At 41.1% G+C, this 12,531-nt stretch overlaps 1 protein-coding gene across 3 annotated transcripts in view; it reads right to left on the bottom strand.

Annotated features, from left to right (window-relative positions):
• Positions 1 to 12,531, bottom strand: part of NMU (neuromedin U) — a 40,035-nt gene that overhangs the window by 22,401 nt on the left and 5,103 nt on the right. For all 3 annotated transcript variants that reach the window (XM_073340097.1, XM_073340098.1, XM_073340099.1), the window contains exon 2: positions 7,542 to 7,600. In XM_073340097.1, coding sequence (XP_073196198.1) covers positions 7,542 to 7,600 — 59 coding nt within the window. The remainder of the gene's footprint in view (positions 1 to 7,541; positions 7,601 to 12,531) is intronic.

Here is a 12,531-nt window from a genome sequence, read left to right as displayed (position 1 = left end):
AGTTCCTTAAGTCTAGATGATCCAGGACTGTGGACCCACTTGAGCACTAGCCTGAGGGACTTCCTTGTACTGCCTGGGCCACAGCAAGTGAAAAACTTCATGTTCCCCAAAGACAATGGAAACAGAAGTTTCCATCCGACACATTATTGGCGTGAAGTCCCCAATGGTGACAAAGTGGAGAGGCCATGGCTTATGTACTCAAACACAGAATGCTGCATACTGTTTTTGTTGCAAACTCTGACAATCTAATGTTCCAGCCACATTGGGTTCTACAGGAACAAAGGACTGGAAAAATCTGGCTAGAAATCTGGCATGCCATGAGAAAGCAGCAAATCACCGGAGAGCATTCATTAGGTGGAAAGAGCTTGAGATGAGACTAAGGTTAAAGGCCACCATAGATGATCAGCATCAAGAGAAGATTGCATCAGAGTCTCTTTACAGGCAAAATGTTCTGAAAAGGCTCATTGCCATTGTGAGAATGCTTTCTACCCAAAACCTAGCATTGCATGGCACTTCAGATCAGCTGTATGTGCCAAACAATGGAAACTTCCTTAAAATTTTGGTGCTGATGGCTAAGTTTGATGCTGTACTCCAGGAGCATCTAAGAAGAGTCACCACCCAAGAAATGTACACACACGACTACCTTGGAAAAACAATTCAAAATGAGATCATACAGTTACTGGCAACAAAAGTCAAAGAAAAGGAGTACTTGTGGCACCTTAGAGACTAACACATTTATTTGAGCATAAGCTTTCGTGAGCTACAGCTCACTTCATCAGATGCACAAATAAATTTGTTAGTCTCTAAGGTGCCACAAGTACTCCTTTTCTTTTTGCGAATACAGACTAACATGGCTGCTACTCTGAAAAAAGTCAAAGAGAAGATTGTGGCAAGTCGGCAAGATATTACTCTGTTATTCTGGACTGCACACCTGACATCAGCCATACGGAACAAATGACTTTAATGGTGCATTTTGTAACAACCACAGAACCTAGTGAAAATGTCCCTGCAATGGTGACTGTCAGAAAGCATTTTCTACAATTTATTGGCATTGATGATACTACTGCTTCTTAAAAAGCTGGAAGATATGGGAATTGAGATCGCTGACATGAGAAGTCAGGGCTACAATAATGGTGCTGACATGAAAGGAAAGAAGAGAGGAGTGCAGACACGGATTCGAGTTAAACCCTCGAGCTTTTTTTGTCCCATGCAGTTCTCATTCATTGAACTTGGTGGTCAGTGATGCAGTATCAGCTTCTAGTGAGGCTGCTGAATTTTTTAATGTAATTCAAAGCATCTATGTATTTTTCTCATCAATGGCAAATTTTGAAGCAACATCTGGGAACATCCTCTCTGACATTGAAACCACTGAGTGCCACATGATGGGAAAGTCGAGTGGAGGCGATAAAGCCTATTAAACACCAAATTGGGAAGATAGATGATGCCATAGTAGCCATTATGGAGGATAATGCTATGACAGGAACTGTTCGTGGAACAGTGGCAGAGGGAAATGGAATCCCCAGAAACATACATCACTTCTAATTTCTGTGTGGCTTAGTGTTGTGGCATGACATACTGTTTGAAATAAATGTTCTAAGCAAGAGACTCCAAGGTGTTGACCTTGATATATCTGGAGCAATGGAACAACTTGACAAAGCAAAGTCATACCTACAGTCTTACCGGTCAGATGAGGGATTTCAAAACGTTCTGAAGAGTGCACAGAAGTTGGCAGAGGAACTTCACACTGAAGTTATTTTCCCACCCATTCAACAATACAAGAGTCACCAAAGAAGAAGACATTTTGATTAAGAGGCAAGGGATAATCCCATAAGAGACCCCAAACAACAATTCAAAGTTGAATTCTTTAACCAGGTGCTAGATTGTGCAATACAGTCAGCTGAACGTTTCATGCAGCTTAAGGAACACAGCAGTATATTTGGGATGTTGTATGATATTCCAGGTACAGTGAGGAGTTTTGAGGAAGACCTACACCAGCCATGCAGGGCACTAGAGACAGTGTTGACAAATGATGACATGCGCGATATTGATGCGAGTGATTTAGGAGATGAACGAAAGCCCTTTCAAGATATATTCCAGAACAGCCTTTGGAGTTGATCCTGCTGAAATGTATGTGAACAAATAAGATGACCACCCTCTTTCCAAATGCTTTTATTCCTCTGCGCATACTTCTAACACTTCCTGTAACCGTTGCCAGTGGAGAACGCAGCTTCTCCAAGCTGAAGTTAATAAAAACACATCTATGCTCCACAGTGACACAGGAGAGGCTGGTTGGCCTTGCAACCATCTCAACAGAGCATGAGCTGGCCCAAACTGTGGACCTTCAGCAGGAAGCAGTTCAAATCTTTGCAACCAAGAAGGCACGGAAAGCACCACTTTTATTACTCAAACAGATAGAAATGCCAGTGTTTTCTATGCAGACAAGAAAAGTTACATTTGCTGTTCAGGCATTTGAAAGTTAAGTGTTACTTAAAATTTTTGAACAAGGCATTTTAAGTTGTTAGTTCTCCTTTATTGGGGTAGGTAGCAGAGCAGTACCATGAGAGGAGAAGAACAGGACGAAGGCATAATTGAGAACTTTCAAAGTTTTGGCCCAAGCAAGGGGACATGGGGGCGTCATTTGAGCTCCCCAACTCAGATGCCAAAATTTTGTGGGCCAGCCCTGGGGATTTACAATATGTATATCTCACTGGAGCTATGGTGTGTATGCCACCCCTTCTGTGAGACACTAAGGACCCTCAACACCTCACAGGGTTGGTTTAAAGGGGATGCCATATATATATTAAAAATTTCATTGCCAATGTGAGATATATTCCAAGGAAGTTGAACTCAGACCAAAGGGCCCTGCTGGAGGTGTGACTGATTGTGGACTGTGGACCACCTACATAACATACAACACCAGTGACAGGAATAGACACTTATTGATCAGTTCTCTAGTAATCCAGGAGAGAGAGAGAGTGAAGAAAGGGAAATAGGGGACTCAAAGGCATATGAATTCAAGTAATTAATATTTTCAGTGAAGAAAGTTCAAGAGTACAGTACACTCCCATTTATCCAAATGGCCTGGGACACATCCAAAACTTTCAGATAACCAGTGTGACAAAGTTCCTGCTCTGCCTTGGTGGGTCTTGCGCTTAATGGTGGATTTGCTCGCCTTGGAGCTTCACGGCAGCTCTCAGCATGGCCGTTTTTCTGAATTCACAGTCCAGGTCGACTCCTTCTGTGTCTGAACAGGAGTTGGGAGGATTTGGGGGGAACCCGGGCCCACCCTCTTCTCCGGGTTCCAGCCCAGGGCCCTGTGGAATACAGCTGTCTAGAGTGCCTCCTGGAACAGCTGTGCGACAGCTACAATTCCCTGGGCTACTTCCCCATGGCCTCCTCCCAACACCTTCTTTATTCTCACCATAGGACCTTCCTCCTGGTGTCTGATAATGCTTGTACACCTCAGTCTGCGTTCTCACTCTCAGCTCCTAGTGCCTCTTGCTCCCAGCTCCTCACACGCACACCACAAACTGAAGTGAGCTCCTTTTTAAAACCCAGGTACCCTGATTAGCCTGCCTTAATTGATTCTAGCAGCTTCTTGATTGGCTGCAGGTGTTCTAATCGGCCTGTCTTAATTGTCTCCAGAAGGTTCCTGATTGTTCTGGAACCTTCCCTGTTACCTTACCCAGGGAAAAGGGACCTACTTAGCCTGGGGCTAATATATCTGCCTTCTATTACTCTCCTATAGCCATCTAGCTCGAACCTGTCACACCAGGTACTTGGATAAATTATGGAAGTGCTATTCTGAGCTGCAGTTTTGCTGATACAATCATATGGGGAATGAAGGGAGTAATGCTGCTGTTCGCTTAATACTTCTGCTTTAGATCCAGCACAGATCTTTTTCTTTTTGACATGGTCCTGCCAATATGCTGTTGCTGGTGAAACAGGATTACATTTCAGTAACTGCTCAGAACCACTATACAAATATAAAGCTGTTGATTAGCACTAAGTGATTAGATAAAGCAGGTGATTAATATAGGGCAACATGGGGGACAGAATGTGGCTTCAGATAACTAGGATTTTCAGATAAAAGGGATTCAGATAACTGGAATTATACCGTATTTTATAATGAAAAAGGAAGGGTTACCAAAGCCCAGAATGCAGGACCACAATATACTACTGTAGGGAAATTAAAAAAAAAAAGGAGGAGGTTTAACTTTCCATGACAGTGTAAAATTTGTGTCACTTGCAATGTACGGTAGCATGTCATACATATTTTCCATAAAATATTCCATATTTTTAGTCCAGATGACAAATATCTTTTGCAATCACTCTCTCAATCATGCATTATGTTCCAGGGAAGTGGTTTTCAAAAAAGACTGGACAATACAATAAGTTCTATAATAAATATCAGAGATAAAGAACTCCAAACGCTACTACTTGGCAAGCACAAGTTACAAAAGAAGATACAAATAATGTTGGTTCAGGTGCCTTAGGAGAAGCTTTTCTGCTCAGAAATTAATCATATGAAAAAAACATTAGGAGAGATTGAGGGGAAGCTAGTAGCTCACCAGGCTCCCTCTCCAAATAGCCTTTAATGTTAAAATGTCTCCCTGACCCCCTTTTGCTGAATCTCCATGACTCTGGGAATACTAACAGATTATTAAATTTTGCTACTGTGGGCCTAGTGTTGAAAATGTATAGGTGTAAAGCAGAAGTGGATAAAATAGACCAATTCAAAAATCATATTTTGGGATCCCAGGCTTTGAGCCTGATTCCCACCCAGCGCAATACCTTCCTGCTGCTGGAGGTCTCTGTTAGAGGGTTATTGTAATTCATGAACACTAAGCAAGATAAGAGGTAGGCCATCTTGGCCTCAGTGGAGAGCAACACTGAGAATCTGTCAGCCAAAATCTACTTTTAAATGGTTGAGTTGAGAAGAATCTCTAGACTCAGAGACTGCTAAAAATCAAGAACTCACATTAAAAAAAACCTATAATTTTTATTTTTACAGATTTATCTCCTCACTACCTTCCTCCTCTTTTCTACATCAGAGGGGTGTTATGATGATTAAAAATTGTGAAGTACTTAGATACTGTATTAATGTAGGACATACAGGTGTGTGTGTGAGAGAGAGAAAGAGACAGACAGTACAAGTGCATTAAATTCCCCAGCAACTACGTTGTGAGATTCTGGCTCATGTAGACATACTAAGATAGCTTTAATCTAGCTATCTTGGGTCCTGGAGTAGCAAAACTTCAGCAGCACATGCTTCAGCATAGGCTAACCATGCAAGTAATTACCTAGGGTTCAGAGTGGGCGTATATAGACCATACTGAAGTATGTGCTGCCCCAGCTTCGCTGCTTGGTACTAAAGCTATCTAGATTAAAGATGGTTTGAATACATCTCTATGAGCTGCACTCACACCCCATTATTGCAGTTAAGACCAGGGACGGCTCTAGCAATTTTGCCACCACAAGCAGTCGCTGCCGAATTGCCACCGCGGGACACGAAGTGCCGCCCCATTCTAATTGCCGCCCCAAGCACCTGCTTGGAAAGCTGGTGCCTGGAGCCGGCCCTGGTTAAGACATAGCCTAAGAGTAAGACCTGACAAGTATTCTGTTATTCTGGGGATGCTATCTCTCAAGTGATCTGCTAGTAAGAATTAAAAGGAACCAAATGGAACTGCTCATTCTCATAACCTAGACGACTACCGTGATTTGGAGGATCCTACTACCAGGAGATGGCTGTATCTCTTTTATTAGTTTGCAGTCTTGCCATATATAATCCAATCCCACATTAACTCTGCTGTAAAACACACAGTTTTTGTAATTGATTGTTATATCATTTTATGCAGAGTTAATCATATTATGGACTGATCCTGCATCCACTGAGATCAATGGGAATTTTGTCTTCAATGAGAGCAGAAGCAAGCCTTTTGTTATAACATGTCTAATTGCAGGGATGTATAAAACAATGTCTTCTAAGTTTCTGATTTTTCATCTAAACCCCTAAGTGGTTTGGGGCCCATTTTCCTGAGAGATTGTCCATCAACTCATATGATCAGTATCACAATGGCTGTAATTGGTGCGGGTGTTTGCACTAATACTCCTGAGTTTAAAAGGGAGCAGAGGTTGGCAGCAAGGCATTCCCTGGGAGGGGTCTTTGACTCAGGAACTTCCTCTATCCCTATCCCTTTGGTCCACCAGAGCCCAGATTTGTTAACTTTCTAAGAAAAATTGTGCATTACTCTTTAGGTTTAAGCTTGCAAGAAAGTATATGGCTGCTGTTGTTTTATTAGTACTGTGTGCACATCCTTTTAGAAGAAATGTCTTGAACTTTTAATAGTAAGTTTACTGCGCATATATAAGGATTTTATAAAATATGCATTATATATATTATATATAATATAAAATGCATCCTCTTCCTATGATCAGTCTCCTGTTTTCTAACAGCATAAGGATGTGACAGATGTGAGTGTATGCATATCCTGAGGTAAAGCCCTTCTAAGTGTTATATGTCAATGCTTTGTCCATATCACAAGGAAGAGAACAATGCTCTCAAGCCACCTAACACGCATGTAATATTGTAATCAAAATACTTGCACATAAATCAAAAAACTCAGAACTGAGAATACAAGATGCTATAACATCAGTCAGCACCCAAAATGTTAAAATATATAATTGAAGCAGTACATAATCCAATATCAAGTGAACCAAAATGTTAGGATGTGATTCAGTAAGTGTTTTAGTACTGTATACTGTACCTCTGAAGTAATAGCTTTTGCTGTAACAATCACTACATTGTATGTATTCTACATTATTATACATATTTTCTCTGTGGCCCATAAATATGCCTAATCATTGCCAGTTAAATGAAAGCTTGCTTCCCACTGCCAAGTCTAGCTCTGCACGAGCCAACATAATTTCCTCCTTGCTCTAACAACTTCCCAACTCCCAGCCTAATGATCATTTGGGTATTTGGGTTAAGACAAAATATTTAGTATTCAGCAATCTGAAAAGAGTGGTTGCATCCCATCCCCAAAATCAATATAGAAGGGTACAATCTATGTAGAAGAGGTAGAAAGGGATGGAGGAAGGACTCCACCAGTATGTCAGAAATATTTTCAGTGCAAGATTGGTACATATGAGAGCAGTAGGAAGAACACTTTTCAATGCACTCCAATCTGAAACTACTCTGCTTATGATCAGAGATGACTTGATTAGTTCTTGTACTTCAGTGTTTCCTTCTTTGGGGGGAAGCCTGTGCAAAGGATGTGGAATGCCAAAAAATAACTCTATGATTAAGGATGTCAGGAAACGACCGCAGGTCTCAAACTCCAGCCATGTAGCAGGAGTCATATGGAGTATATGGCCCCGTGTGAGGATGGGCTCTATGATAATGCATCAGTGGTGTTCTGATCTTTTATACCTGCCCCTTTATACAATAAATTAGCAAGAATCATCCACAACTGTCAAACTGTAGCAGAATATTATTAAAACACCTGGTTGATCCAACACTTGAAGATATTGCTACTTACTTCATTCCACAGCTGCAAATCTTGTTCTGCCTGTAGTTCTTGAGATGGCACTGGTACACCTGGAAACAGAAAGAGTGGATACCACAGAACAAAGACTATAATTATTCTATTTGTAATGATTTTTCTCATATATATATATATATATATATAGTATCTCATATATATAGTTTTATATAGTATGTCAAGTAGTCTGATGAAGTTGCTTTCTTCATTGGAGCAGAGAGTTTATTTTGCCATTCACAATACAGCTTCAGAGTAACTTCCTTGAAGAAAATGGACTTACACAAAGGTGGAAGGTGTACATACATTTTAGCTATTCTAGGTCAGATTTCACATTATTTACACTGCTTATGTAACTAACAGCAGATTTTGACCCTCCATATGTAAAAGTTGTGGAAGTTATTCTATTTCCATCAACATTCATGCTGATGTAACTCTGTGTTCAGGCGGGAAACATTGTCTAGCAGTCCCAGACAACTAAAATCCCAGTCTAAATAAAACCATTCCAGTTCCTGCAAATCTATCGAGTCCCATAGCTCTCCAAGAGCTCGTCTCACTCTCACTATTTTCATTCTTTGATGAATGTACTAACTACAGCTCTGACTTGTTAATTTATTGCATATTACACTAAACATATGTAATATTTTATATGTTCACATGTGAAATATTTTGTGTATTTTGTTGAGTGGTACAGATAGCATTTGATTTTTTGACTTTTTGAAGGTGGCATTTTTGACAAGATAAAAATGTTGTGTATCAGCTTTGCATTCTCTCTCTTTTGGGTCTATGCTATGTGGAAATGCTAAGATTGTTGTAAGATAATAAATGTCTGTTAATTATTAATTTATGTGACACTGGAAAGCTGGAGCCAAGCTGGAGCCTTACAATTTACAGTTTGTTGGTGTATGCTCTGAGGGTAATATTGTTGAATTGAAAAGGAGTTTCTCAGGGACCATATTAGTGTGTTGGGATGAGGGAGTATTGTGATGGTGATGGGCAAATGCCTGGAGTTTAGTTTTGAGTTGGGTGTGAATGTTGCCTTATGACTAGAGCTGGTTGGAAATTTCCATCAAAATGGTTTTTCATTGGAAAATGGAAATTTGTCAGAAGAAAAACATCACGCGGGAAAGGGTCAGTTCAGCTGAAACTTTTGTTGGGAAGGTTTCTCAGGTCCAGGATGGAATTTTTGATCTTAATTGCAAGAGGAGGGGAGAATGATCAACAGCCTAGTGGTTGCAGCACTGACCTGAGATATGGGACTCCTAAGTTCAACTCCCTGCACCAAATCAGACAAAACTTAATTGAATCTTTTCTTCCCAGGCAAGTGCCTCAACTACCTGGCTAGTCTGGGGTGGTTCTCTCTAAATTTCTCCTGTTGAAGCTATTCCATTTTGTACAACTAGTTAAATATTAATTCAGCACGACGGATGCACTCCCCTCCAAATCAAGCAGCGCAGAGATCTGAATGTGCGTACCCCACATCCCAGGTGAGTGCTCTCATCACTCAGCTTTGGTTATTTGTCTCTCACACATGCCCTTTTCATGAAAACTTCAAAAGGGTCTCAGTTTCATCCCAATATGGAACAGGAAAATTTTTGAAATCTCAACCATTTTGGCAGGATAGGAAGCCATGTCCCGCCAGCCCTATTTACACCTTCCTTGCCTCTCAGTGTTTATGTTAGTGGCAGGAAATACACTGTAGCAACCTTAACTACAAATTAATGAATATTTTTGTGTTAAAATTCCCCAGTTTTCTTTTATGTTTTTAATTAATGTATCCAAACTTGGGTGATAGCTGGGGCTGGAGAAAGGACCTATTCGGAAAGTAAAGCTGGGGAGCAGATAATAATCTTTGCCGATGAGCAAGAGAAAACTTTCACTGATGCTCCAGCTGCTTCTGTATAATTCTCAAAGCTTTTTACATTAATCAACAGGAGCCTGGTAGCATGAAAAGCTTTGAGCACCAGGCAGGAAAGCTTGAGTATTGGTTAGAGTTTTCTCTGCCAGCAGTATAAACTTTTGAACAGAGCAAGTACAATTGTTTCACCAGCTCTGCAGTTTCCTTCTCCCTCCCCCTGGCCAGCTCTATTCCCAAGACTTTAGGAGATATCGACAGTATAAACGCTACAGTGACACAGCTGCAGTTATGCCACTGTAGCATAGACACTTACCAGGGCGACAGAAGGATTTTTTCCAATTGCTATAGTAAATCCATCCCCTCGAGAGGCAGTAGCTATGTTGACAGAAGAATTCTTCCATTAACCTAGCAATTTCTACAACCAGGGCTCAGGTTGACTTACTGAGGTGTCTCAGGGTGTGCATTTTTTCACTCCCCTGAGTGACATAGCTAAGCTGACCTTCCTCCATCTCTATCCTCTGCTTTAAGCCCTAGACAGGCACTGTCTGCCCTACAGCCACCATCACTGCCCCCTCCACTGCCTCATCCAGTGTTCATCTTGTAACCTAGATGGACTTCATTGATATATATTGTATACAATTTTGCCATATAGGGATAAAATATCCATGTATAGAAATGACATGTCAAAAAATTAAGCACTTAAACCATGATTCAGGAAGGCATCCCTATTGAATTGCCTCATAAAGGCCACTTATGAGGCAATCCAATGATCAGGCTAACTTCATCCACTACATATTCTGTCTCTCTTCTTTCTGTTCTGCCATTTTCCTTGCTAAACTTTACTTCTCCAACTTAAGTCAATCTCACACCCACAATCTCAGCCACCTTTTTGCCATCTTTGACTCACTCCTCAAACCCTCCCCTTTTCCTGACTCCATTTTTCTCTCTGCACAAGATCTCACTGATTTCTCTCAAGAATAATTTGACAAAATAACACGACTTCCCCTTCCACTCCTACAGCTTGTCTTCTTCTCCCATGTCACAGGTGCAGAAGTTTCCCATCTGCCCTCTTTCAGTAACCCATCTGTTTGTCTCAGTGCTTCCATCCTATCCCATCTCCTGATCTCCCTTGTGCCCTCTCTCATATCCTCTCTTATTCTTCTGCTTAACTTTCTCACTCTCCTCTGGCTTGCTCCCCACAAAAATATACACATGCTTTAATCTCTCCCATCCTAAAAAAACCTCACCCTTGACCCCATTTGCCTCTTCAACTACCACTCCATCATCCTTTCATGTCTAAGCTCATAAGCACTGTATACAACTGCTGTCTGGAGTTACTCTCCTCCAGTTCCATCCTAGACCCTGAAACCGCTCTTGCAAAAGTCACTAATGACCTTTTCGTAGCCAAAGCTCAGAATCGATACTCCATCCTCATCCTCCATGACCTACCAGCTTTCAATATTTCTCTTCTTGAAATCTTGTCCCCCGTTGGCTACTGTGACTCTGCCTTCTGCAAGTTCTCGTTACCTCTCTAATCAGTCCTTCAGCATGTCCTACAGAGGATCCTCCTCATCTTCCCTCAAACTTTCTGTGGGAGTTCCACAGGGCTCAGTTCTTGCCCCCTTTTCTTCTTCTTCTACACCTTATCTCTGGGTAATCTCATCTGCAAACACAAATTCAACTTCCATCTATATGCTGATGACTTACATATCTTCTTCTGTACTCCAGACCCATCTTCTTCTGTCCAGCGGAGGTACTGGAACAGTTTGTATAGTGGGGGTGCTGAGAGCCACTGAACCAAACTGTTATCCCTGTGTATGATGGAAACCACTTCAAACCACGGGGTGCGGCTTCCCCCCTAGTTCCAGCACTTATGCTATCCAAACCAAAATCTTGACTGTCTCTCTGTCATCTCCTCATGGATGTCAAGTTGTCAGGTCAAGCTCCAACATGGATAAAACATAACCCTTAGTCTTCCCCTAAGCCCCACCTGCTACCTCCTTTCTTGATCACTGTGGACAATACCAGCATCCTGCATGTCATTCTGATCCATAACCCAAGCATCATGTTTGATTTGGACTTCTTTCTAAGTCCTCATATCCAGGCTATGTCTAAGTTTTGCAAACTTTCTGCATAACATCTCTTTCCTAACCATCCACACAGCTAAAACTCTCATCTAGGTTTTCAGTCTCTAGTTTCAATTACTTCTGTCTGGCGTTGTCAGTCTTGCCCTGCTCATATCTGTTGAGAAAGCTGCTGCAAAGATCATTTTCCTAGCCTGTGTCACTTTGACCATCTCACCCCTTTCTTTGCATTCCCTCTTTATCACATCAAATGTAAGCTACTCATCTTCACTTTAAAGGCCCTTCATGGCCTATCCCCACTCTACCTATCATCTCTCATTCACTACTTAGCTGTTATTTCCAACTGAAATTGGCCCATGATACCATCCTCCATCAACCACTTGTTTTCAAACAAGTACCTTTGAACTTTCTCTGATGCTACCCCTCATGCTTGGAAGGTGCTCCACATAAATATCACGCAACTATTATTCTCCTTCATAACCCTTTTTAAAACTCTCCTTTGCCATGATGCCTACAAAAACTTAACAGGTCACTGATCTGCTGAGACAACTGCCTGTCATGCTGAGCAATATGGTCTCATTGTTTCCTTGTATTCCCCTGTTAGTCTGCATCCATCTGTTGTCTCTTATCCTATATTTAGATTGTAAACCCTTTTGGGCAGAAACAGCCTTTTCTGATTGTACAGTGCCTAGAATATGGGCTCCTGGTCCATGACTGAGCTCCTGGGCGCTATGATAATACAAACAAATAACAAACAATAACAAAATAATTTTAACCATGAGTTTAAAGTAACAGCATTGCCAGCTCCCATAATTTTATTGTGGGTCTCCTGATATTTGGAGTTTTTCATGAATGCACAGCTTCTGGAGGCATGTAATTAGGTAGGACTTTCATTTTTTTGTTAAATGAAAGCTAAAATTAAATTTCTAGCCCTCATACTTGCTGAGAAAAGCTTGAAAAAATGACCCATGTGCACACTAAAGACTTAAAAACCAGAAAACCCCAATTCTATGTCTTTTTAAAAATCACATTTTTTTAAACTAATCTA

The sequence above is a fragment of the Lepidochelys kempii genome, chromosome 4 (genome assembly GCF_965140285.1).
Source record: "Lepidochelys kempii isolate rLepKem1 chromosome 4, rLepKem1.hap1, whole genome shotgun sequence".
NCBI lineage: Eukaryota > Metazoa > Chordata > Testudines > Cheloniidae > Lepidochelys > Lepidochelys kempii.
The sequence above is the reverse complement of the archived record's forward strand: the minus strand, read 5'-3'. Positions and strand labels throughout refer to the sequence as shown.